Source organism: Stegostoma tigrinum, chromosome 31, assembly GCF_030684315.1.
Source record: "Stegostoma tigrinum isolate sSteTig4 chromosome 31, sSteTig4.hap1, whole genome shotgun sequence".
Taxonomy (NCBI): Eukaryota; Metazoa; Chordata; class Chondrichthyes; order Orectolobiformes; family Stegostomatidae; genus Stegostoma; species Stegostoma tigrinum.
This window is the reverse complement of record NC_081384.1, coordinates 16,780,720-16,808,645: the sequence shown is the minus strand read 5'-3', so window position 1 is coordinate 16,808,645 and position 27,926 is coordinate 16,780,720. Positions and strand designations below refer to the sequence as shown.

The 27,926-nt window shown below is 39.0% G+C and overlaps 1 protein-coding gene across 1 annotated transcript; it reads left to right on the top strand.

Annotated features, from left to right (window-relative positions):
- Positions 1 to 1,453: 1,453 nt before the first annotated feature.
- Positions 1,454 to 20,092, top strand: meox1 (mesenchyme homeobox 1). The gene is made up of 3 exons (XM_048560309.2): positions 1,454 to 2,113; positions 15,285 to 15,457; positions 19,422 to 20,092. Exons 1-3 carry the CDS (start codon positions 1,630 to 1,632, stop codon positions 19,614 to 19,616), a joined length of 852 nt encoding a protein of 283 aa, XP_048416266.1. The 5' UTR covers positions 1,454 to 1,629; the 3' UTR covers positions 19,617 to 20,092.
- Positions 20,093 to 27,926: the final 7,834 nt, after the last annotated feature.

Sequence of the window (27,926 nt, the reverse complement as noted above, 5' to 3'; positions counted from 1 at the left end):
AAGTTACTCTTCAGGTCCTTTTTAAATCTTTCCCCTCTCAGCTTAAACCCCTGCCCTCTAGTTTAGACCCAGTCTGGCCTATATATGATGCAAGATCCACTATAATATGGTTTACTCTTCCATGCCCTCTGAAATGGCTGAGTGAATGACTCAGTTCAATTAGGGATGGACCCAGCCTGCTACACCACATCGTATGAATGAAAATAAAGTCTGTAACCTCCTCAAACCTTCTAAAAACCATGCATTCATTCAATTCTGGCACAATATACATCCCTCCCTTACTTCTTTGAATGTAGTATCACTTCTCTGTGCCTTAAGCCATCTCAGCAGGGGCGGCGCTGTAGCTCATTGGTTAGCACTGCCGTCTCACAGCTCCAGCGTCCCAGATTCGATCCCACCCTCAGGCAACTGTCTGTGTGGGGTTTGCACATTCACCCCATGTCTGTGCGGGCTTCCTCTAGTTTCCTCCCACAGTCCAAAGATGTGCAGTTTAGGTGAATTGGCCGTGCTGTGATGTCCAGGGATGTGTCAGTTGGGTGGCCTAGCCATGGGGAGTGCAGGGTACAGTGATAGGGTAGGGGGATAAGTCTGGTTGCAATGCTCTTCAGAGAGTCAGTGGGCCAAATGGCCTGCTCCCACACTGTAGGGATTCTATTCTATGATTCCTCTCTCTCTTTCTTTTGAAGACCTTTCCATCCAGATTTTGGCCATTGATCTTCATTGCTCTTTTCTAGCTTAGTATCAACTGATTATGTCCTTGTGAAGCACCTTGTAAAGTTATTCTATGTTATAAGGGCACTACATAAAAGTACTATGTTTTTGCTAACATTATTTTGATTAAAATTATGCATCCTAGAACAGACAGAATAAAAAGTTTAATACTTGCGCTTTGAAGATTCTCAGGGTTGCATGACCTTTGTAAACCCACTGAACAAATATAGCTCAATGCAGTCACTGGCATCATCTGAACCTTTAAAGCATAAAACATTGGAGCAGAGGTAGGTTATTCAGCCCAATAGAGTATTGTAAAGAAGCTTAACATTATGATTTCTACCCCACTTTGGCTGTGCTTAACTTTAACCTTTACGTGAATTATTCCAAAAATTGGTGCGTGTTGTGGCTGCCCTGGACTGTTCGAGAGGCAAAGGCTATTCCTGAGATACAGTTCTAAATTGTATCAAACGTGTTCATGTGCGTCTTTTTCCCCCACAAAAAAACAACCTGGGGAGGGACACTGCTGTCTGGCTTTCAAATGTCTGTGATGTCCCTGGTCTGAAAAAGCCATTAAGTTGTGCATATAAAATTTCTGCGCATACAGTAATGCTCGTGATTAATCGCAGCAATGTTTTCCTTGGTTGGAGTAATCCAACATGTGGTGCTCAACCCCGCCCCTCTCACATTACACACTATAAACTTGTCACTTTTCCCACCAAAGCACTCAGAGGGAGTCAGGCTCATAGAGTGCAGGCATGTCAGCAATTTGTTTTTTTTTAAAAAGGAAAAACTTGTGATCTTTGCAAATTGCTAATTGAAGGTTTGAAGTGGCTAAGATCGTTGCATTTTTGTTTTTTTGCAGAGTTGTAGGATTTAAAGCACTTTCTGGTGCACAGAGCATCTTGCAACTTCTCCATGGAACAGAGCACAGGCAGCTGCATGCGCAATTCGCATTCCGGGGCCACCGTCTGGGGCTGTATGAGAAATCCACATTCCGGGGCCGGCGTGCCCGGCCTGCACCATTACCCGTCGCCTTTCTCCTTCTACAAGAAGTCCGACCCCGCCGACTTCACCGCCTACTCGGAATTCACGTCGCCGTGCCTGGTGTCAGCGGCGCACGGCTTCCCCGCAGAGGACCGCGTTTACGTGGACCACCACCCGCCCAGGTTCCCCCGCTCCGAGTGGCACCTTCCGCCGCCGCCGGCCCCACCCCCTCCCGCCCCGACGGCGGCCAGGGAGAGACAAACTTCCTGCCTGTCCGCCAGCTCCGCCAATTTCGAAACCGGTGGGAACTCGCAAGCGGCCGGCTGCCTTAGCGCTGGGGATTACAGTAGCCCGCGGGGTATCGCGGCGTCCGACATCGACAAGAAAGTAACCAAAAGGAAACGCGACGTTTTAGGTGAGAGACACATTGTTATTCCCAATAAAGCATGAAATTAAATATCGATTCTTTTTTAAAGAAAAACTCCAGCAACATGCTTTCCAAAGTAAAATACAGTGTGTTCCACCCTACAGGGGACTCTTGTAAAAGTTTGTTTCTTTTTATATAACAAAACATCGCTTGCATCAAATTCTCATTTGTTTTGAAGAATTATATTCGTCCCAATCCCGCAACAAACCAAAAACAAAACGGCAGATCTCAAATCCACTTTTTAGCCCAAAATTAAAAGGAAATGGTCAATCCCAAATAGACTTCTTTCCAAAACCATTGAAAGTTTTGAGTCTGCGTTATTACATTTGCAGTGATGCAGTTTATAAACGATAAAACTTTATTTGTGGGTCTTCCACACCTGTCAAAAAAAGTTAATTAGCTGCAAAAAAGTTGCATCTGTAACAAGATGAAATGAGAGAAAAATGTTTTAGCCTGGTTTCTTACATTTCAATAGTTATTGAAATATTATGAAAATTAATTTCAGTGCCGTTTCTAATTTCACTCATTTGAAATTACCCTTTCGTTCACCAGTAGAATTAGTATTGAAAAGCTGTTCCCCAAAGCTCAGTTAGTTGGAGCAGTAAATGACTAGTCCCTGGTCCATTAACCTGACAACCATTTCATCCATCCCAGTTCATCCGAATACAACGAAGTGCATTCAGAATTCTCAATAACAAAAACAAGAGTATTGCTGATAAGGAGATATAATGGGACCAACTGGTACCTAATCAGGTACAAAACAGGGAATCATCCCAATTGCAAACAAAAAAAAGATCAGGAGGTTACCAGTATCCTTATATCCAAACTGAATATACATGTTGTATGTTGTCAAATCCCATTCATTAAGATCACTTGATTTGGACCAGTTCTGCACAAAGGATGCGAGTGGCACCTCAGCTTTCCTAGCTGTTAGGTGGATAACATGTAGTTTTACATCATTCTCAGAACCTGTTACATAGGCATCTGAAACACCTTCAAATCTTCTCTCAAAAGACAAATGTTTACTGAAAGTATTGAAATGGATAACTATAGAGAAAGCAAATATTCAAATCCAATATCAGTTCAGTTTGGTTAAATTATTCAAACTTTCTTGCTCATTTTTGACACTTAAACTCACTGATTACGTTTCAACCATATGACCGACTCCTGTATTTCACCATTTGCTATGTTTTGAGTTATTCTCAATCTTATAACAATACTTGTGCAGTTTTTAAGAACATAATCCACATTAGCACAAAGAATATTCCAAAATTTCTTCCATAAAATCAGCATATGTTTTGCATTATCAAAGTTTAATTTGTATTTTAAAGAGTACCAGGTACTAATATGTAATAGAACTTAAGCCTAAAATTGAGAACAGAATGAGCATAGTAGGGCACTCATTTATGAAAAAAATGATGGCATCCATTTAATATTCTAGCTTCAGATATGCCTGAAAATTAGTATTAACCTTCACCTTTTAAGTGGGTGATGTAGTATGTACATGCAAAATAACTTTTTGAAGAAAATAAATCAAATTTCATTTGAAAATACAGAAAGGCAAACATTAGCATAATGGTTCCTACAACTTTGGTCTTTCTTTAAAACTATAATGTTTCATGTGTTTTAAACAGTGAATCAGGAAGATGGTAATTTAATGAAAAACCCTAACAAATAAAACACATCTAAGTCAACCACTTGCAAGTATTAAATGCCATGAAGTTAATTGTGAGATTTGGTGGACTGCATTAGATAGTAGTATATTTACGGCTTAAATGAAAAGTGCTGAAAGATGGTGATACAGTAGAACTGGAGATATTGTAAGTGCAGTATGTATGAATATTTCAAATATAGACATCATTCAAGGAAAATCTAATTCCATATCACCTAAAATACCAACATTTAAAAAAAACTCATTGAACTTTCTGATTTGGAGGAGGGAAGCTTTCCAAATTCAAAATGATTCAAAATTATTTTAATTTCAGAAAATTTAAATGATTTATGCAATGAAAGAAAATAACTTCTTATTCTAATTTGATTTGTGCTTGTTTTCTGTAACTTGGAGTCAATGTTTTTGCTCATTAATTTTAACATTTTTGTAATTTTGTTTCACAAAATTAATAATGTCTAAGCTTGATTATTTGGAATTTTAGAAATTTTCTAAAAGTTTGCAAGTTTTTTGAGGAGTGAAAGTGATGCAAGTGTTCTAGGTAGCCCTTCACCAGATACAATTGTTTTATTTGATACATTCTACTTCAGTTGTAAGTGGGAAATATGCTTGAATAATGTATTTTCATTGTAACCAGTTCAGCTTTGGTGATTGACTAGTGTTGCGAGCATTCATAGTTTTTAGAAAACACAGTCATTTTTGTATGTATTACTCACATTGCTTTCTTTCCAAATTACGATTCCTTATAAACTTGGTTGGTCTAAGAAGCAATTAATTTGTGACTTCATGAATGTTAATTTCTACCATCTGTCTTCTTAGGTTTTCTACTTTATTTTCAATTTGACTGTATTTTCTCCCTGGCTATCTTATTTCTTCTGTGATTTTATTCAAACTTGCTTGTAATTTATTTGCTGCTTTTGTTGATTCCATTTTGCTTTATTTTCTCTTCTTAGATTTCCATTTTTGCTGACTGTAATCACTACTAAAACTACCTGTAACATCTGTTACAATTACTCCAATGTAAATCCCTGCTGTCAGATCTTATCATTGATAACCTGTTTATATCTTCCATCATAAATGAAATTTTGCTTCTTTTTATTATGATACTTCACGCTAATTTACAACAAGTGATTTGATGCAATATCATTTTGCCTTAATAGCTGTTCCATCAAAAGATCATAATCATGTTTCAAAAGAACTGCTGTATCTTTTCACTTGATGTAAAAGGAAATCTTCACAAACATATTTACAAGTTGATATAACGAGTGACGCTGTCTTCCATCCTTACCAAGATTTTTGCTGTGATATTTTTCTCTATCATATGTGACTGGCAGGAAAAAAAACTAATGTAAAAAAGAAGCAGAAGTAGACTGTACTCTTTTAATTGCTCAGTCACAGGAAGGAGCTGTTACCTATATAATTAAACGAAGAATTTTAGAACTTACATTGCCTGAGAGGAAGGTCCCTTTGAATAAATGGCCGTTCAAACAAATTGGGTGCTTATTAGGCAACATATAAAACATTTTCCCAATGATACCTTGATTATTCTTTTATTCTGTTTCTTTGTCATCTTCTAAATTTGGTTGCTCTTAATTAATATTTATGCATTTTGCATTTATACATCGTAAGATAGTGTAGTGGACTTAAAAATTCACTGTGGTTACAAGTTACATTATAAGGTGTATATTATACCAGCGCTACTTTTAGTGTCTACTATAAATGTCTTGAAATTAATTCAAAGTTTATGATATTAATTATATGTAATGACTGGATAACATGTGTCTGGCTAATCTTGAGGCAGTGTGATCTGTTTATTACTAATAAAGGGATGTTATTTTTTTAATCTGAATAAAATATATTAGACCTTGTACCAGATTTGTTTCTGAATTTTGGGTGAAGGAAGTGATTTGGAAAACTAATAATGTTCTTGTTTTATCTATTTTGAAGTTAATAATCTGTCCATGAATTGTACACCATGCCCCATAAGTGAAATGTTACGCTGCTTATATCTTTTACTGATTGCTGCGCTGTTCAGGTTTCTACAGAATTCATTGTCTGCCTTTGGTATAGAATTTCAATCAAAATTATCAAAAATGAAGGATGATCTCTATCACTGTAATTGGCATAATTATATAAATAACTAATTTAATCATCCTAATTATGTAAATGGCATAATTATGAAGACAAAAAGTAACAAACCACATTTGTACCAAATTAATGGTAAACTTCATGAATGTTATATTGCATTCCCCTTTATAAGGGCAGTAAAATGAACTGAGTTTAAATGTACAGTTTTTTCAATGTAAAATATTTATACAGCATATGGCTTCACAGTCAATAATCCTGAATGGGCACAAGTTGAAATTTTGCACATTCCACATTTCACAAGGATCAACAGACCCAGCATTTGAAAATTCGTGATTACAAGTTAATTAAAAATAATAATTTCACTTCAGAATACAACCTTAATATCATCACATTACAGCTTAGCTTCTCTGCTAGTTAAGGAGTTTAAAAGCAGTCTTATTTTTAAACTTGTCATTAGTTACTGGGAATATGATCATTGTGAAGCTATCACTAAATATAACAATTTTCATTTATTCCAGGAGGATAACAGTATAAAGTTTTAATGATGTCCTTTTTATTGCATTTGTTATGATAATAACACAATGATTCAGCAGGGAAGGTTATAATAAATCACAATCATATTTTATTTATGGATCAATTCATTCGAGTCTTTCCTGTCTGAACACAACTCAGAAAGTCTTTGTGCCAGCATCTCTGGAGTTGTTGCTCATTGAGCAGGGGAAGTGCTATTGTTACACTGGTCCTTCAATACATCAACAGTTTGTTTTCTCTGTTTCCCTATTTTTTTTAAACCAAAAAAACATGATTTTTTTTCATTAAGGTGAGAAACTTCAGGGCTGGGAATTGGAATGTTTCCTCACTTTCCATCTGCACTTACTGCCTTTTATTTTTACAAACATCATTCATGGAATGTTGGCATTGCCAGCTGTGCCAGCCTTTATTGCCTGGCCTTGGTAGCCCTTGACACAGTAGTGGGGAGCTACCTTCTTGAACCACACTGAGTATTCTCAAATCAAATAGAATTACACAAGCAGACTGGCATTGACTCCTTGAGCCAGGGAATAATTAGGGCTCACACAAATAACCAATTCAATAAAGCCATAGCATTGAGTAAAGCTGCTTTGCTCCAATTCTGTGATTTATTTTCCTCTGTTTGCAACTGAGCCAAGTAAAAAGTGTCTTTCTTTCTACTTCAGATTTGTAATTTTTTTTGCTAACATTTACAAAATGAAACCAACATTTCATAACCTTTTGTAGGAACGTTTTAGTAACACTGAGTGCAGTTTTGGGTTCTGCACTATAGTGAAGATGTTAACTAGATCATTTTACCTCTGCCATGGTGAGTTTAGTGGTTGGGGGAGCTGGGGTGGAAGAGGCTTTAAATCAGACAGAAAGGATAGTGGATAGGGACCCCTACCACATATCAGCCTGCACTCTGACAAAGTCCATGCTGGCAAAGTCTGTGGGCAACCTCCCTGCCCCTGAAAATTGTATGCCTTAAGTAAGGCAGTAACCCCACTTCAGGGCTTCCTCCTCCTCCAGTTGCTAGTAATCCAGGGACAGGCATAGGGCACAGCATGTAGGGAGCACAAAAATAAAGAAACATGTTGTTAGGTTGTGTGGAAGTTCCTAGCAGTGAGTTCATTTAGTACTATTATGAGGGAACTGGCATCAAGAAGAGCTGGTCTGCAGGCAGCTACTCCTTCATCCTTGCTGTGGACCCTCAATTCCCACTAGTCCCCACCCGGTGACTGTCAATCCATTATCACTCACTTTGAGCCTAGAACCCGGTGGTGATCCTGGGATTTAGGTGGTACTGAGGTAGCCACTATCTCACTGGTGCTGCTGTTATTCATTAAAGCTATTGGCCTGTGATTGGGAACAGCCATTCAAAGGTTGGCAGTTCTGTGAAGTGAGACACCTCCTCCCAGGCTCCTTGATCCAAGGGGGTAGGTCTGTCAAGTGTCCAAATGGGTGGACCTTTCTTAGAAGCAGTGACATGACTCTCCAACCCATGGTTAAGAGCACCATCATTTCCACCCAGTGAGGCAATCAAAAAAATACAGCATGGGTACAGAGAGGAAAGACAAATGCAATGAAAGTCTTACAATGTGGTCAGTCTTTTTTAAGAGCAGAGGGGCCGATTAGGGTAGTTGATAGAGTTGCTTAATATTAAGGGATTAAACTGACCTTTCAGTTCTTGAGGAGTGTATATTCAAGTGGAAAATCACGTTTAAGATTTGGAACAATATACCTTTTGCATGGAAAGTTGGAAGACTGGGACGCAGCACCTGAGGTTATGATTGAAGTAAAGTCTATGTTAATGTTTAAGAATGGGTTCGGTAAGTGGTTGAAAGGGTTAAGTAGATGGTTAAATAGACTAAGAAGATTGTTGAGGAAATGGAGTATGATCACAGAATAAGCTGCTATGCTGATTAAACATCAGCATTTTGCGCCAACCAGCCTGTTTCTGTAATTTCTATACAGGACAGAAATCCCAACTGATCAGTGTAAATTTCGTCAGTTTCAAAATGAGTCATCTATTGTATAACCCCTTGGCAGTAATGATAGTTTCGTGTTAATTAGTACTGAAGACTAAAGTTATACCTTTGGGAGTCCACCTGTTCAAATCATTTGATTTCAAATATTCATACAGCGTGCTCCAAGGGTCTTCCAACTTTTCAGATATCAGCTAAATCCCAACCCCTGTCACAGAACTAAAAGCACTTTGTGCTGACTGACAGATAACACCCCATCCCTAGGCAGCGACATTTGTACAATATTTTGCTTCGATGTTATTTTTCTTGCTGTTTACAAAATGCTCTTGAAATTAGACTAATAAACTATACAGTTAGAGTGTTGTTAAAAAGTATCCCAATTATTGAGTTGCAATTAAGTGAAAGACTTTTTTTTAATTTGATCCTGGGGCATGGTTATCATTGGCAAGACCAGCAGTTATTGCCAATCCCTAACCGACCTTGAGAAGATTGTGATGAGATACCATCTTCAAGTATTGGAGTCTGTGATGTAAGTGCAGCCACTGTGATGTTAGGCAAACAAAAACCGAAAGAACTGCGGATGCTGTAAATCAGGAACAAAAACAGAAGTTGCTGGAAAAGTTCAGCAGGTCTGGCAGCATCTGTGAAGGGGGAAAGACAGAGTTAACGTTTCAGAACTGAGGAAGGGTCGCCATGATGTTCCACATGCAATTCCAGTGATTTGACTGAGTGGCAGTGCAGGAATTGTGATCTGTTTTCAAGGTATGATGGCTTGGAGGCAAATCTGCAAGTGCTGGTGTTCCCATGTCACTATTGGCCTTGTTCTTTTATGTGATGGAGGTCAAGAATTTGGAAAGGAAGTCTTGGCCAGTTGTTGCAAACCGAATTGGGAGGTGCGATCAGGCTGTATGGTTCTTTCTCAGCTAGCAATAACATGAAGGCCTAAATGGTCTTCTTCTATTTCATAAATATTCTATGTTAGTACTGCTGTAAGAAAGTAAGCTGAGATAACAAGGTGTAGAGCTGGATGAACACAGCAGGCCAAGCAGCATCAGAGGAGCAGGAAAGCTGACGTTTCGGGCCTAGCGCCTTCTTCAGAGTAAGCTATTAGGCAATTTAAGTAAAGTGGAACATTCTTTTGATAGTAAATTTAACACATTAATAAGTAGGACAAATTGCAAGCTATTTAATTTTGTAGATCAAAAACAGCATCTATATCTATCTCAGATACTGTTTTTCAACCAAAATAAGTGACTTGTCACTTCCAATGATTCTTGGCAGATATTTTAATACAGTAACTTCTAATCAGGTCATTGGTAAAAATGTCACAAAACAATGTTATTACTGAGCCTGTGCTGATATGTTGAACAGTTCACTGACAAGCCTGGCATAGCTAAGAATTTCCTGCTTTGAAAATTCCACTCACAATATACTATGTTAGTCATTAGGACAGATGTGCATCTGCTAAATTACCAATGTTTTACTGCATACTTATTTTTCAAGTCACAGTTGTTAGAGCATTATATAGATGCCAGTTGGTAAAACATTGTATCTTCAGAAACATATTGTGTGAGCATCTGACCACGATCTGATAAGCAGTGAGAACATAATGCAGATTGTAGAAAGCACCTTCCCTTCCATTCTTGAAAATAACTGTTGCCTTTGTTATAATTGAACATATATAGGACGACTTTCAACCCTCGGCAATGTTAAAAAGAAGCATTAGCACATTTCTGAGCCAGAGTTTTATATGGAACCACAGAAAGGAAATTGAATAGTACAGTGGGTCAGTCACTTGATTGTTCCCTTTTGGACATGGATTGTGATCCTAATAGAATGAAAGAAGCATCTGTTTCTTGCTGGATGAGTTTACATTGGGCGGGATCTTGGTAGACCAGACAAGTTGCTCATCTATATCAAATACCGTACTTATCAATTGGAAATGCCATTCAGAGAAACAACAGGGTGTGCAATGCAGAAATGTGGATAACATTGGCACTGGACAGTGGTAATTTTAGGTTAGGGTGGGAGTTCAGGTACATTGTTAGCATAGGGTAGAGCCGCAATTGAGCAGTGGTACTGTACTCTCACTTGTTCTGGGATATGAGCAACGATAGCAAAGTGCCACTTATTGCTCATCTCTGCACGTTCTGTAAAGATGATGAACTTGCTGCAATCCATGTACTGGAGGTGCTCTCACAGTGGTTTCTGGTGGTGCTGTCTCTCAAACGGAAGTGATTAGTACTGAAATTTAATGGAGAAGATTTTGTGGTGAAGTGCTGAAATTTCTGACTTAGCATAAAAACTATAACAATAACAAAGAAGGTGCTACTACTAATTTCGAGACAAGCAAAACGCAACTAGTGTCGCAGAATCCTTTTTATTTTGTCTGTGGGAGGAACAGATCTAGTAGTCCATACAGTCTTTTCTTAACTGTTATCGGTTTTAGAACATAAATTTTGTTTGCAGTGTATTTAAATACTGCACTTATTTAAATCATCCCAAATACCTAATACAACAATTTAAACAATATAAAGGGGGAAATGAAACTATTGAGAGAGTCCTGTGTATACTTCATAAACTGAAGTTAAATTGAAAAGTTCAGTCTAGGAGAAAATAAAAACAATATTCTGTCGGAATATGATAACCCTGACATAATTACTGACATTTCATTGCACTAAAATCTTTGTCCCCACCAAGATAAACTTCTATAACTTTATGTAGCAACTCTACAAAGAAATGTATGGTTGTCAGAATCCTTTTCAAAATTTTGAGATACTTTATCGATAAATGTTTTCTTCCCCCGAAGCTATTTCCCAGTTCCATCGGTATTCCTGATCCATGAACCATCTGTAGTTGAGAGAACAGCCGTCTGCCCTGCTTCCCTTCTCTTGGCCTGTAATGTTTTGAGCAGTGCACCTTTGAAGTTCACAACAAAGAGATGACGCTGTCCAGTTTTCCCTGTTCCATTTCCATTTCAAGCCTTGCTTTCTCAGTGCTGCATTTGGCAAAATAATAGTTTTGTTGTAATCAGGGCTCCTGTGACACGCAGGGAGAATTTGTAGATCCTGCAATGAAATCTCACGTAGCAGTTTAAGGTGCATGTCCCCTTCATTTTGTCAGCAACTTGGCCTATCAGTGGTTAGGTGTAATGGAACCATTCAACATCTCAGTTCAGTTTGAATTTGTGCTGGGGAATTGCATCTCTGTAATAAGGATTGTTGGAAGAAATAGCATGACCCTTTTAAAAGAAGATAGCATTTGGAATTCTGACATTGGTTGAGCTCATCACAATGAATTCATGACTATTTTCTCGCTACATTTGACATTGCATCTCCATGTTTTTACACCTTCTAGCTACATATCTTTCCTAATCATTGCTATTCATCCACAAAGACCACAGCAATATTGTACTTTTTTTTTCCCCTCATAGTTTGGCTCATTGTTGCTATACCAAAGCTATACCTTACAAGATTGATAACTCCAGGGGTTTAGATATTACATAAGAACTAGGAGCAGGAGTAGGCCATCCGGCCCTTTGAACCTGCCACATCATAGAACATAGACCAATACAGCGCAGAACAGGCCCTTTGGCCCTCAATGTTGCACCGACCTGTGAACTAATCTGAGCCCCTCTTCCTACAATATCCCATTTAATAAGATCAAGGCTGATCTTTTTGACACTCCACTTACCCGCCTGCTTACCATAATGCTTAATTCCTTTACTCTTCAAAAATTTATCTAGCCTTGCATTAAAAACATTCAGCGAGATAGCTTCAACCCCTTCACTGGGCAGGGAACCAAACTTATTTGTTTCACCATGATATGATTTCTGACAATGATTCATGGACAAATTTTACCTAAAATGGAAGATTTGAACTATGTATTACCTCTCAAAATCTAAGGGACTATTCCAAAGTGTTTTCCAATCAACTGGATAAATTTGAAGTGTACCTTTTGTTGTAATGTAAGAAGTGCAGTAGCTAAGTTATACAAGGCAGTGCACCTTAGACAGCAATGCAATAATCTGTATCAGCAGTACACTTTGAAAAACAAACATTAGCCAAGATACTAGGGTTAATACTTTTTTATTTTTTCAGAAGATATTATCCTGTATGCATATCTGAAAGGTCAGGTGTGTTTTGATGTCTCACTTAAACAACAGGAGGGTAACACTCCCTCAGGACTGAACTGGAATGTGAGTTTGAAATTGTGCTCATGCTTCTGAGTTGCAGTTGGTCCCACAAACCTCTGGATCAGCATTGGGAGTGCCACCTCTCAGCCAAGGCTAAAGCCCAATAACTCTCCAATCCCCAGTTTGACTCTACAGTTTGTTACCCTTACTGTGCTTGATCTAATGTGAGGCAGTGGGTGGTAGGCTGCAATAATTGACATTAGCGAGCTTAAACAGGGAAAGGAAAAATCATTCATTCCTATTTATGAACATCTTTTGGTGAGGTGAATTTGCTGGAAGGTGAATGCATATAGATCTCAGATGGGGACAACAGTAAGCAATTAAATGACCATCAAAGTGGATTCTTTAAACAAGATCCATGCCCATGGATCTATATCTGACCAGGATTGAGGAGGAAGAAAATAAGTAGAGACTAGAAGTTTGGACCAGTAACATCCTTTATAGTTCATAACCAGTGGCATCATGATAGCCAGAATATGAGTAGATCAGCAATTACATTCCTGAATTGATCACCCTGAGGCCTGTAACGTAAGTTCAAATGCCACGACAGCTGCTGTGAATTTAAATTAATTAAATCTAAAATGAAAAGTTAGGAGCATTGACCATAGAATCATAGAAACCCTGCAGTGTGGAAACAGGCCCTTCAGCCCAACTGGTCCACACTGAACCTCAAAACATCCCACACAGACCCACCTCACTATAACCCACCTAATCTACACATCCCTGAACGCTACGGGCAATTTAGCGTGGCCAATCCACCTAAATTAATGTAAAAATCCATATTATTCTTTTAGGATGGACATCTGTCAACTTTGCCCAAAGCAACCTACAGGCTCTGGCCTGGCAAAAACCTAGCTGACTTTTAGCTGTCCTCTGGATGGATTCAGAAAAGATGTTCTCTAGCCCCTTCCCATTGGAAATCAGAGATGGACATGAAATGCTGATTTTTGCCAGAATTCTCCACATCTTAAATTATTTTTTTAAAATGAACTCCTCTGGAATTCATAAATCAGATCAGTTTTTGAAGCTAGTAGAGAAAGTAAAATTATTTCAAAGCTTTAGTAAGACAACTATTTGGGATTTCCCTCATAAGTTTCAACTGAAGCATTTAAAAACAGTAACAAATTGCCTGAGGTTTGTTTTGGGATATCCTAAGGTCATAAATGTAGGCTCTTTCTTTTGAATGGCAATACTATTTCAGTTTGCAGAACAGTCAGAACTTTTCCACCACTGTCTTTTTGCTACTATCTGCTCATGAACTGTGAATAGCTGAAATTGAGAAAACATCACACCAGCCACAGAAGTTTTAAGGCAGAGGAGGTGCTCATTTGATTTAGTTGTTTCAATCAACTTGTTCAGACATGCCACGATGCATCTCCAGGACTGATATAGGCCTAGAACGTTAGTCCCTCTGGATCAGAGGTAGGGACACTACCACTGTATGACAAGGTCAATAGCCATTCAGACAATCCTGTCTAAGCCAATGTTTTGTCAGAGTAAGTTAAAATGTAATAATTCAATGGTTCAAACACCAGCCCTACCTTGTAATGAATTGATTCAGTAAGTGTCCAGTGATCAGCATGCTTGTAGAGCCTCAGTATGGAGATCATTACTCAGTGACACAAGAACTGGCCATCAGTATTTGACATGACACTCTGTGCCATGAAAAATATTCTGTCCAAAAGTAGATAAACTTTCTGGTCAGTGTTATAACCAGTAATGGGAGCATCCCATACATTGGCGTCATTGTTTAAAATGATGGTTTCAAATCCCCTTTTGTGCTCCAAGTGGCAGCTAAGGTTACTCTTTCCTCTGTTTTTGGACTCCATCTCCTTTTCAGTACTTGTGTATGTAATCTGGGTCCCAAAGTAGTGCTGGATCTTTCACAGTGTGGCCTTTTTGGATAAAGCATGAAGCCAAGGTCATGCATAGCAGAATCTAAAAGAAATTCAAGGAACAGTCTGAAGAGCAAAAATTCTCTTCCATCCTGTATTCAAATTAAAAAAACCCAAATGGGCTCATCTGTCAATTAGCTCATTGTTGATTGTGGAATCTTACTGTGCACTAACTGCCTGCTGTGTTTATCTAATTGACAGAATTTTTAACTAAGTCATTAGTTATGAAGCACTCTGGACATCCTGAGGATGTGGAAGAGGCTATACAAATGTCAATTCCTTCCTCTAATGGTGTTGCTTGAATCTCACAATTAGATGAGAACTTTACATGCTCACACAACCAGTAACTATCAATGATAACTCTTGCATTGCTTTGGCAACTTATTGCTTCAGATTGTCTCAAAGCGTTGAATCCAATGCATTACCTTTGAAGTGTGCTGTACACAAATGTGACAGCAGTACTGGCAGTAACATCCACAGACCCCCAGCAAGGAAATTTACCAATTAATTTTTTTTTTGGTAATAGTGATCTGGGGAGTAATTTTGCCCAGGATACCATGAGGATTCTCTGCCTTTCTTTCAACTGTGTCAATGAAGCTTTAGCTACATGAGCAGGCCGAGAGAACATGATTTTAACACTTCATAGTGAGTCATTCTGTTGGTGTTATACCTGTAAGACCTGAAGTGTCGATGTGAAGCTAATACTCACAATGTCCTGAGTCAAACAAATGCCAGTTATTCTCTGTATGCTCACCATGTCAATACTGCCAGATAAATATTGTTTACAATAAAATTCTGTTGTAACTTCTTACAGAAACTCAAGATTCAAATTACAAGTCAGAGTCTAACAACAAGGCCAGAAAAGAAAGGACAGCATTCACTAAAGAACAGATTCGAGAATTAGAAGCTGAATTTGCCCATCACAACTATCTGACCAGACTCCGGCGATATGAGATAGCAGTTAACCTGGACCTCACAGAAAGACAGGTAAATGTTTTATTGTTTCCAATTTTCTGAAATCTAGTTTATTTTCATATGTTTTAGTTTATTTTGTTTTAACTCCATCTTCCACATTTTTAGACTCTCTTGCCCCCGTACCTTATCCCTCACACTGCAGCTGAAATCACGGCCACTTCTGCTTCTCGAGTACACTTGAGATGCAGGTAGCACTTTCTCTGCTTTCTTAGGAAGCAGTGAGCCTCAACTTTCCATTTCTTTCAGATGGTGCAAGCAGTTGGCACTCTTCCAGCTATAGAATGAGGAGCACAAGCTGGAATCTTACATTCCCTGACACTGACACTGCCTGGCATTGGAACCTGTATATACCATGGACCAGGACATCACTCACATAATATCTAGGACTGCAGTGTCAGGACTCGAACATTCAGAACACTGTGCCAGTATGATATTGCCTTACTTCACAATAGCCACCCTGGTGGAGTCTGTCTGAATAAGGCTGCCAATCCGTGTTGAATTATGCATCCCGTACTGCACATCAGTTACTTCAGTCTTTTAATGGAGACTGCCTGGATTCATTTCTTACAGAATCCTTGCAGTCAAGAGCAAAAGGAGATCGGTTTCTCAACTCACTGCCAATCCTAAAGCTGAAAGGGTAATGTTCAGCACACTGAATTACCCACACCACCACCATACAGACATGATGGGTATGGGAACCACAAGCAATGTGGGAGTCTGACCCAGTAATCGTGCGGTTTGCCAAGTGCTATTATTTTTGGCCTTCTTATTGAGGACTTGCAATGGAAATTTTTAAAGTGCAAAATCGCATTCCTTGGAACAGCACCAGGGTTTTCCACCATATAACCTGAGAAGTGCAGAAATTGGGAGAGACTGAAGGCAGCTACTTGGTCAAGAAAATGCAGAATTAAAAGAGCTTATCCTCCACTTCTGCAAAAGCAAGGAATTGATCAGGGAAGGGAATTAAAGTGTGCTTGTACTGCTACTTCACATATCGATTTGAAGAAATTCCTCTCATTGCCAGAAAATTCCCGAGGAGGCATTTGTGAAAGAGTGTAACTTTGCATTTTTTTGCAACTTTCTCTCCATCTGTTCTCAAGGAGTTCTCCACTGTTGCTAGGTTACAATACTACAGGCACCTGTTATGCATTTCCCCCCGACACCCCAAACCCACCGTGACCCCATTATCCCTCCCTAGGTACCTTACTTCACCCAGCTGCCTATTCTTCCCCTGTGGACTGAGACAGCAAAGGAAGGCCAGCAAACAGTATAACCATGCAGCTTCGACGGTATTCTTTGCTGCTCAAGCACACCACTGAGTGAATGACTGTAACTCAAACAGAGGCATTAAAACAGGATCCCCATCAGAAAACAGTGCAGGGCAGCAAGGGACGTGCGTTTATGTAAATACAAAAAGTACTTTCCAGAACACCAGCAATACCAAAAAAAAATGCACACATAATGCCAAAGTAAATGCAAGACTATTTTGGTTTGAGAAACTGAAGTGACTCTGAGACTTGTGTTTTTTTTAAATTGAGTAACGCCATTTGTGATGAACATTTGCATCCAAACATTCAGCTACCCCAAACAACAGAGAGCAGCAAAAGTGCTAAAACAACACAGTACCTGCCGTGCCTCATTTGCGTGGCATCTGGTTACAATTGATTCCCCTTAAAACAGGCCATAACCTCCTGCCCATTTTAAGAGCAATTGCTCTTTTATTTTAAATGCTATTAAATCTCTTGAATAGGAACAGCTCTCTGTGGCTGGGTTACAGAATTAAAGAAAGGAAAAGACCGGGATTTTGAGGCTCAAGTGTTTTCTGTTATGGAGGCATGTGCTGTTTCAATTGCAATGTAGACTTAAAGGGGAACTGCAACTATTTTGATGAAGGGAAATGAAGAAATTAACCGTTTAATAGCAAAATCATCAGAAAAGAATGTCATGTCATATACAAATATCAGGGAAATCAGGATCTCTGCCTCTTTAATGGCAGCATTCACTCAGAATCTTTTCTGAAGTTGCATTTGAGTATCCTTCGTGAATCAGATTCTTTATGTAAAGCGTTCCCCTGCTTGTTCTCCGGCGGTGCTTGTAAGTCAACAGCAACCATTGGGAACACTGCAGTAGAAGAGGGTTTCTGTTCAATTTCAAGACAAAAATCCTTCTTTGGAAAAACAGAGAAATTAAACTGAAGACAGGAAACTTCCTTGAAGAAGCTAGAAATTTATACCTAAGTTAGAACCTACAATTTAGCAGCAATAAGATCTGTTGGCAAAAATATTCAAATGCATTTGTTCTGAAATCTGTAGTTCTAGTTGAATGAATTCAAACTGGAAAGTCAGAACAATTTCCCGTTTACACTGGCTCTATTTTTTTCCTGTAGGTGCGAGTTCCTGTTATTTGACATTTTCTTTCCCCCTTGATTTTGCTGTGGGTTTACAGAATCATACATCCTTGGTTGCTGGCATTGTTGTTTGCAAGTACGACAAACTTTAAAAGAATCAATTTATCTCTTCATCACTGTACCATACCCCACAGCAGGCTAGCCATTGGAAGCTTCAATGGCAATGCTTCCATATGATTTCCTTGTATTTCTGGTAAATGAGTGCAGTTTTGTGGAAAACTGATTATTCATGGACTAGGAATTTAGTTCTATAAATGCGGTATTGTGCAATTTGCAGATTAATCACTGTTTTCGGGCCCTCAAGCAGTTGCTTGTGTTATTTGTTGTTCCACTGGTATTTGGTCCTTATTTAATTAGCTTAGGTAAGATTTAACCTGTTAAATTCCTAATTGATTTGAAGGCGTAGTTTGATGGTGTTTCTCTGTTTGGTGCAGATAGGTAAAGAAGGTAGACACAACAAACAGCCTATATTCTTTGTTTGAGAATGCAGGAATACACTTGAAACTATGAAGTAATATATGAAATATCCTGTTGATCTGTCATTAAATTGGAATACAGTGTGTATCGCTGTCACCACAATCCTAAGCATGATGTAATGCTTAGTAGCGTAGCAACCCCTTGCCATGCTGTTTTTACAAGCAAGTGGTCCAATAATATTTAGAATGGCATAGAAAGATATTCATTGAGAATATTTTCCAAGTACATTTGGACAGTGTGCCAAGCAAGTGTATGCCACCCTCCATTTGCAGAGGGGTGCAACAAATGAATGACTAAGCCATTAAAAGAAATCAAGAGAAACCTATTGGGTGTCTCCTAAGTACTCCATTCCCTGTGTTGCCCACTGGTCACAGAAGCCCTCTGCAACAGAAGCTAACACCTCCTCCAGAACCTCTTGGACACAGACAAGACCACAGAAGAAAGGCAGGTGAACAGCCCCTCTGCTCTACCCACCAAAGGTCACATCAGTGATCCTTGTCCATAGGTTCCTTGGCTAGACTCAGAAGAGCAGCAAATGCCTCGAGCATCTCAAATTAAGGATCTCACTTGTTACTTGAATTCCTGGATTGCAGATTGAGAGAAATCATTTGGTGTCTCAGTATTTGATTACAGTCTGCTTACATGCCCACTGGCAGTGAGTATACTTTTAATTAACTGACCAGGTTTGGTTGTGATACCTCTTTTAGCTGAACACAAGATTACCACTCATTACCATGTCTCTCACAGAAACCATGGCCAGTACAGCATGATCAGTATCTGTAATTCTGTAGCCTGTGAAAATTCTAAAACCTCAAGAGGGAAGTTTAGGGAAATGAGCATGAAAACAATTAAAATAAGAAAATCTGGCATCACGAGTGCTTGCCAAATCTCTCTTTTATTATATTTTAGCAAATTGCTGCCTGACCATTCAGTTTGCAAATCTGCCCAGCTATAGATTAACTATCTCACTGGTTGGTCAGTCTTTTCATCTGGAGAATTTGATGTGGAATTTGACAAGTTGTCACCTGTAGGGAGGGAGAACAAAACCAAGAGGAACATGTGAGCTGTAATTTCTGACTCTTTATTCTGTAGGTAAAAGTCTGGTTCCAGAACCGAAGAATGAAATGGAAACGTGTGAAAGGTGGACAACCCATTTCTCCACAGAGTCAAGAACCAGATGATGTAGACTGCGTGACTCCTGACTCCGATATCAGGAATGCAGATGGAAAGAGCCACATGGTGGGCTTAGTGGACAATAAAGAAACAATACAGGACAGTATCAGATAAATCCATTGGCCATGTCCATGAGTTCAGACTTTAAAGTGCCTTTAGTTGGGGGACATCATGTTTTTAATGTCAGATGGCAATATTTTCAACCTTCAGTGAAAATTTGAACATCACCTTGGACCCAAAGCTTCTAAACCAAAACTTCATTGCTTGTTGACTATGAGCAGTACACTTCTTTATTATAACAAAGAGGGATCAGAATTAGAACTGGAAATCTGTTGTTGCATTACTCATTTCAACAAAATGTTGTTTATTTTGTATTCTTAAAGAAAAATTAGCTTGCAGGTTTGTTGTCTAAATAATGCAAAAACTTCAACTCATACCACAATAAGTTAAGTAACAGCATATCGATTTATGAAGATAAAACCATGATTGGTAATGCACAGTTCCTCTGTAGTAGCAATTTTTCCAACATATATTAGGTATATGTAAAATAAACTAATTCAGTAAAATGCAATATGTTAAATATTCATTTTAAATCATTAAATCTTTGTTAATGATTTATAAGATGTTTTCAAGGGATTCATTTTTGGTAGGGTTTAGCACATCAAGCGATGATCTATCAAATCATGTTGTACAATTGATATCCATGTATGAAATTCTGATTTTTGCAAAGAAAGAAATTAGGATAAGTTTAAAGTTTATTGTTAATATAATCGGCAGAAAAATTTAACATCTCGAAATTAATTCATAATTATAGATCATCACAGCATAGATGGAGACTGTTTAATTATTGTATCCATACCAACTCTTTACTAGGGCAGTCAGCATCCAAAACCATTGCCCTCCATTCTTCTCATGGCCTAACATCTTCCTCAGCTTCAGATGTTCATTTGTCATCGTGGAAGTCATTGTTGAGCACTTTCAAGTGGTATGCAATCTGGATTAGATTTAGGATAAAACAAATTCTCAAATGTTGATCTAAATTCGAATTTACAACGGACCCACAAATTTTGACATTTTCATTTCCCACCTCATGACATACCTCAGTGAAACTGACAACTTAAGACCAAACTGTTTGGTCACCAAAGTGGTGAAATTCAGATTGTTCGCAGCATTTCACAACAGTCAAAAAGAAGACATTACCAGAGAATCACACAGTAGAGGAGAAGGGCATTCAACCCATTGGCCTCAATTTGTATAGAGTCAGAAGGACTTCGTGCCTTATCCAAAATATAGCTGCACGGATTTGAGAAGTCCCCACTTCATACAACACCCACCATTTTCAGTTGGTCTATTATAGTTTTTTTTCATGCTAGCCAGTCTCCTGAGATCTTCCCAGGGTGGATTTTGTGTGAATTGGTATGGAGGGAGTACAGATAAAGGATGGGGAATATGGGGCCATGGGTTGGCATGAGTTCCCATAGGCTGGCATAGGAACACTAAACGAACGTGGGGATGTAGGATTGTCTGAGGATTGAGGGTGATGCTAGCGTGTTGGTCTGATTCAGCACTGAGTTGATACAGAAGATATAATAGGCCATGCCTGGTATATCAGTGGGCATGCGTTATTATGAAGAGCATGAGGGGCCCAAGAGGTGTATAAAATTGCATAGGTTGCCAAGAAGCATGCAAGAAGCCATGAGCATTGGTGGGGTGCATGATTTGCCATGAAGGAACATGGGCAGCATATGGGGCTAAAGATTTGTTTCTCTTTTTGCTCATTTTCAACTAGGAAGAAATCCCAGAATACAGAGTTGGGTCATGTACGCAGCTTGCCTGGGCACCCAGCAGTCTTTATGGCTGCCCTCAAACTCTTTCCAAGTACAGCGATCCAAGACCATTCAGTAATACATTACCCAACATATAATAGCCTTACCTCGAAAAATACACCATGAAACTGTAATTAGATAAAACATCAATAACAAGCCAATGAATATGTTCAAGACAGTCGTGAGAAATTCATATGGTGAATAAAGACACTATTCTTGTAAAAATTCCCATTTAAGTAAACATTTGAACTCAGAGGTTTGGACATGAAAAACCACTAACTTAAAATGACAGTAACCAACACCAGCAACAGAACATTTCAACAGATGCGCACAGAAGGCAAAACTAAAATTCCACAACTGACTTTCAATGGGAATAGAACCAAATGTTTTCAACAATGCTGTAACCAGTCTCTGTGAGCATTGATTCCCCAATGATAGATTTGTTGGATCTGTCTTGCAACTGACCTTACTGTTAAACTCTCTCATAATGTTGTACTGTATTCGTTTTCAGCTAGAGTAAAATACACAATAATAGCGCACCAGTACTTTGAGATGTGGAAGAAAGCTAATTTTTTACTTTGGGCTAATTAATCTGGTTAAAAAGGTAGCACCTAGTAGTGGGTACCAGCCAGCAGAACACGTTAGAAACAGTTCTGTTACTTTACTTCTGAGGCCTAAGTTACAATTCAGTCCAGCCAGTAGGTTTTGAAAGGTTGTTCTTTCTAAGGGTGTTATGGTCCACAGGTTAAATGAGTTTTGGCAGCGTCAGTCTAATTCGCATTAGACAGACATTCTGAACTTTTGAGTGACCCAGATTTCGGAAATGATTGGTTTTAAATTAGCAGACTTTGACCACATGGATAAAAATGTGAGGGTAATGGAAATACCACACTATTCCTTTGGAATGTATGCTGTCAGCTCAGTGCCTGCATTCTGCAATGTAATTGACCCATGCAGTTCTATCTGTTACTCTGATTAGTGAATTCATCAAGAAACAAAATAAGAAGAAATTAGTGTTTTATCACTCATGTTTAGTTTGAAAACTCTTTGATGGTATCATGCATAGACTATAATGTGCCAGTGTTCTACTTCCACAGATGAAACAAACAGAGCATCATTTGTTCTTTAACTGAAAAATGATGAAACCCATCATCAGCGTAATTAGAAAATTGCAGTCTGAGCTTCTTGTGGGCTTCAAAACTGTGAACAAGCAATGGGCCCAATGCTTTTTTAGGTGCATTTAATATTGCTCTGGAGCTCTTTCACCTCTGAACTGATGCAAAATTGGCTATGTAAATTGAGGTCCAGGCCTCTATTAGTCAGAGTTAAATGCAATCAGATTCCCTAGTGGCCACTGACTCACACCACAGAGTGAAAACCTAGAATAGCGACAATCTGAGCTTGCAATGTGCCCAGAGATTTTTTTTTTGGATTCCTCAGATCATTTTGGATAAGCCTTTCAATGCATAGGTTAAATGAGTAGAAGGCAGATAATCTACCTCTTCCCCAAACTTTCACTCTAACCTGCACAACTAGGCATCATTTCCAAACTCCCTCTAAAACAATACGGCAAGGCACGAGTTAAACAGTGTAACTAAGCTATGCTCATATGCAAATGATCTCAGACAATGATGAATAAATCAATTCTTAGATTCCTGGTTCCCTCTTTATAGCAGGGCCAATATCTGAAAGCACTGGAATACGTTTGAATATCTTAGCATCCAGTGTTAGACTCCAAAACTATGTATCACATATTAATGTATAAGTACCTAACAATTTCTGTGGAATTCCTCTATCTTAACATGTTTGCTAATTCTTTTAAACATATCTTTCACATTAATATAACAGAGGAGAATAAAATTGATCAGTGTTCGTAGCAAGCACCTCACATCATAAATTTAAATTGTGAACTTGTCTCGATAGTATCCTAAACTAAGTACTTTGCTCTTTAACTTATGTATCAGATCAGTGCTCAGGGACATCATTGGTCATGCATTAATGGGCACCGTAAGAAATGTGATATGAGCAGATCAAGAGATTTTTACATTTCTCTTAATCAGATATGCACAGCAGATTTAGATTTCACTTTAATGGTAAGTATGGCTAAAGAGAAAATTGACTTTCAAAACCAGAATCCATGTTGCAATGTATGCACCCATTTTCATTTATTTTAGCTCCCAGGTGATGTCAAGTGAGATGTAAAAAAAAGTTGAATGTGTCAAAACCAACCACAATGTATATCCAACTTATCAACTTTAAGAGTGAACAGAGCACTTGCTCGTCAGAGATGGATTATTCATATAAATATTATAATCAGACCAGAGCCTTACATTTAACCAGTGTTTTACAGTCCCCATTTCCCTGGTCTTGGAAAATCTGGCATCTCAAAGAAGGTGTCAGTAGTGGTCCAGAAATGGTAAATGCATTTTCAGTGTTGATTGTGGGCAAGGAGGAGCAGGAGTGCTTCTCCCTAGTTTTTAGTCTTTCTTCTTTCTCAATTGTAGCCCCCACCCTTCCACCCTTTGCATCAATATCCCTTGCCCCATCCAAAGACTTCCTTGCCCCCAACATTCTCCCCTCTCAAATTGGGGATTGGACCTCGGCAGGCATGATAAATCGTACAATCCATACACCTCTCCCCCTCACTCCTAGTAATTACCATGAACATGGCAATAGATTCCTTCCCTCTTCCTGCAGCTCTGGTCTCCACTACAGTGCTTCAGCCTGACTGTGAGCCTGTCAATTAGACTTGCTTCTGAGTGAAATCCTGCCAAAATGAAAAGCTGTGTACAATGGAGTTAAAACTTGATAGCATGGGGAAACCCAGATTATCTAAAACTCCTCACCCCGGCTCAGGAAACTCACCCATAGCAATATATCAATACTCAGGACATTTATGTCAGTGCATTTTTGTGGAACGTAACTACCACTTTCAATAAATAGATATTCTTAAAACATTAGTGTCTCATAAAATGTCTTGTATACATCTAACATTTTATTGTTGATGCAAATTAGCGAGACATTTAGCATAATTCAATAATTTACCGAGTTAAATAAATTCTTTCCTCATATTTCCATTTGGCTATCCACAGATATGAAGTAATTAAGATTCTTTATACCTGTACAATTGTATTTCAAATAAATTTGATGAAGTAACTATGGCAAATGGTAAAGGTTAGGGGAATTCATTGGCCGATAAGGATATTGCTTCAGGAAGGGCACGAGAGAAATCTTCTCCTTGTGAGTGTGCATTCAGAAAAAGATGCCTTATTTCATCAGTGCAGCATTTACATTTCCCATCTTTGTAGCATGAGTTAGACTGACAAGTTAATGCCAAAGTTACCAGCTCCTGGTTAAGCTTGCCCAGATGAATATAATGATGGACTTTGATGGACTATTCTTGTAACAGCTGTGACTTAATTTCAACCCAGAAACGAAAGGATTAGTTAGTGACCTGGACAAGAACCAATCTTGAGTTATACTTGGCCCAGATATTCTGATGGCAAGATAGTTGTTAGGGCAGCATAGGGCAGTGTTTTCCAAACTTTGTGCATGCCGTGAGAATTGTCTGAGTGTGTCATGAAATTTTATACAAAGGCAAGGAAATCAATGTTTCATCTTAACCAATTTTTACCGAAATAAAATTACACTTGTGAAAATTAATCATGAAATTTCAAAGCAAGTTTTTCAATTCTAAAATGCGTGAACATTCTAAATGCAGGTGGTCAAAGGTCAAAATCGAGAGCTCATGGTAATTAAAATTAGTGACCATTTAAAAGCATTTGCGTACTTTTTTCTTGAAACGAGACAAAGCAAGTTCATGCCCAAAGGGAGCATCCATCAGTGGAGCAAGATTTGCAGGTAACCCACTCGTCGATTCCTCCTTGCAGCAAAAGGCTCATGCACATCGGCAGACCCAAATTTACACTAACCCGGTAAATTGCAATTTACTTTTGTGCTGTATTCTGATTCACTGAATTGCAATTATGTACTAGTTGAATGTATTGTATTGAGCAGCTTCAGGGCCATGAATAGGTAGAAAGTTGATCGGATTTTGAAAATGTTTCATTACAGAATGTGAAACATGAATGCATTTGATCCTCCTTTAACTTGTCTTATGCACTGTTTTGCAAATTTCTGTAGTAAGACCATGACCCTAATAAGTGCAAGTATGTGTGACATTTCTGAGCAATCAATTCAGCTGAAAATATTGGGTGTGCCGGAGAATTGTTTGTCTCATGAAAGTGTGCAATATTACTGAAAAGATTGGAAACCATTGGTCACCAGGTCATAGACTTATACGGCACAGAAACAGACCCTATGATCCAAATTGTCTGTGTCAACAAATACCCTAAACTTATCTAGTCCCGTTTTGTAGGCATTTGGCTCACATCCCTCTAAACTTTTCCTATTCATGTACCTATCCAGATGCCTTTTAAATGTTGTAATTGTACCCACCTCCACCATCTCCTCTGTCAGCTCATTCTATACACATATCACACTCTGCGTGAAAAAAAAAACCTTCAGGTCCGTTTTAAATCTTTTCCTTCTCACCTTAAACCTATGCTGTCTAGTTTCAGACTCCCATATCTTGCCAAAAAACCCTTGGCTATTCACCCTATCCATGCCTCTCATTTTATAAACCACAATAAGGTCAGCCCTCAGCTTCCAATGCTCCAGGGAAAAAAACCCCAGCCTATTCAGCCTCTCTCTGTAGCCCTAACCCTCCAAAGCAACATCCTTGTAAATCTTTTCTGAACCCTTTCAAGTTTAACAATATCTTACCTACAGCAGGGAGACCAAAATTAAACGCAGTATTTTAAAAGTGGACTCACCAATGTCCTGTACAGCTGCAACATGACATCTCAATTCCTATACTCAATGCACTGAACAACAAAGGCAAGCATGCCAAACACCTTCTTCACCACCACTGCAAGTCCTCTTGCAACTCCACTTTCAAGGAATAATGCACCTGCACTCCTAGGTCTCTTTGTTCAGCAACACTCCCCAGGGACCTACTATTAACTGTATAAGTCCTTCCCTGGTTTGCCTTAGCAAGATGCAACACCTCACATTTGTCTAAATTGAACTCCTTGGCCCTTTGGCTCATCTGATTAAGGACCCATTGTACGCTGAGATGATCTTCTTCACTCTCCACTATGCCACCTATTTTGATGTCATCTTCAAACTTACTAACCATATTTTCTATATTCACATTCAAATCATTTGTGTAAATGATGAAAAGTAGTGGACTCAGCAGCAATTCTCGCAACACACCACTGATCCCAGGCCTCCAGTCCAAGAAATAATCTACCTCCACCCCCTGTCTCCTACCTTCAAGCCAATTTTTCTATCCAATTGGCTAGCTCCCCCCGGATGCCATAAGCTTGCTAACCAACCTTCCATATGGAACGTTGTCGAATGCCTTGCTGAAGTTCATGTAGACAATGTCTATCATTCTGCTTTCATCAATCTTCTTTGTCACCTCTCCAAAAAACTCAATCAAGTTTTTGAGACACAATTTCCCACAGGCAAAGCAACCTTAGCTTTCCAAATGCATGTAAATCCTGTCCCTCAGAATCCGTCCAACGACTTACCTAACACTGAGCACCAGTCTATAGTTCCCTGGCTTTTCCTTACCACCTTTCTTAAATAATGGCACCACAGTAGACAACCTCCAGTCTTCTGGCACCTCACTTCTACTGGTATAGACAATAATTGCACATCAGAACAATGCAGAAATTTCAATGCTGCTGACTCTGTGGGAATTGCACAGGACATAAAATTTTCTAATGGGTAACCTTCATGTCTCTGGAACCCTTTGAAAAATCCCATAAGGTCAAAGAATGTGGAGGATTCCAACTCATTTAAGCTTATTTGTTACTCAGCAAACACTGGAAGATTAACAACCTACTGTAACTCTTGGGTAACTCTTCAAATGAAGCCCCAACATAGTACTGATCCCCATCCAACCATATCTCGCCCTAGCTCCTGACAACACTCATCTGCCACACCCTGACAGCTGACAGACCCCTATATCTGCGATTCCCCATCCTTGACCGAACCTGACCCCACCAGAGTTCAGTGAAGCTCCAACCCATCCTTACCCAATACTGACTTCGCCATACCTGACCCCTTTCCTTAACCCAATTCCCTGACACAACACCACACCCTCCATGCACCTGACCTCCTAAACTACCTCAGGCAGTCATCCACCTGCCTGGCATCCTACCTATGTCACTGACCCGGCACCCAACCCTCCCAATCCAGCACCCTAACCTCCTCACTTACCTGAGGTGCTTAGCCTTTAACAGTAGCTGCTGGATGTCTAAACTACAGAATATGTTGTAAAATGCTGTAAAAGTGATTATCGATTTCATGAAGGTCTTCTTGAGTACTGATTGGTGGGTTCCTAATTAGGTTGTAGTAGGAGCCTCAGGAGCAGGAATCTCCATTGCAGAAGTCACCTAAAAGGTGGGTAGATAATTTTTAATGCAACCAGGGACCCTATTCCCCTGTTTAGATACTTGATTCTAGAGACATGGTCGTAATTAGTCAGTAGTAGGTCATGCTTCAATTAACTAAAAATGTATACTTT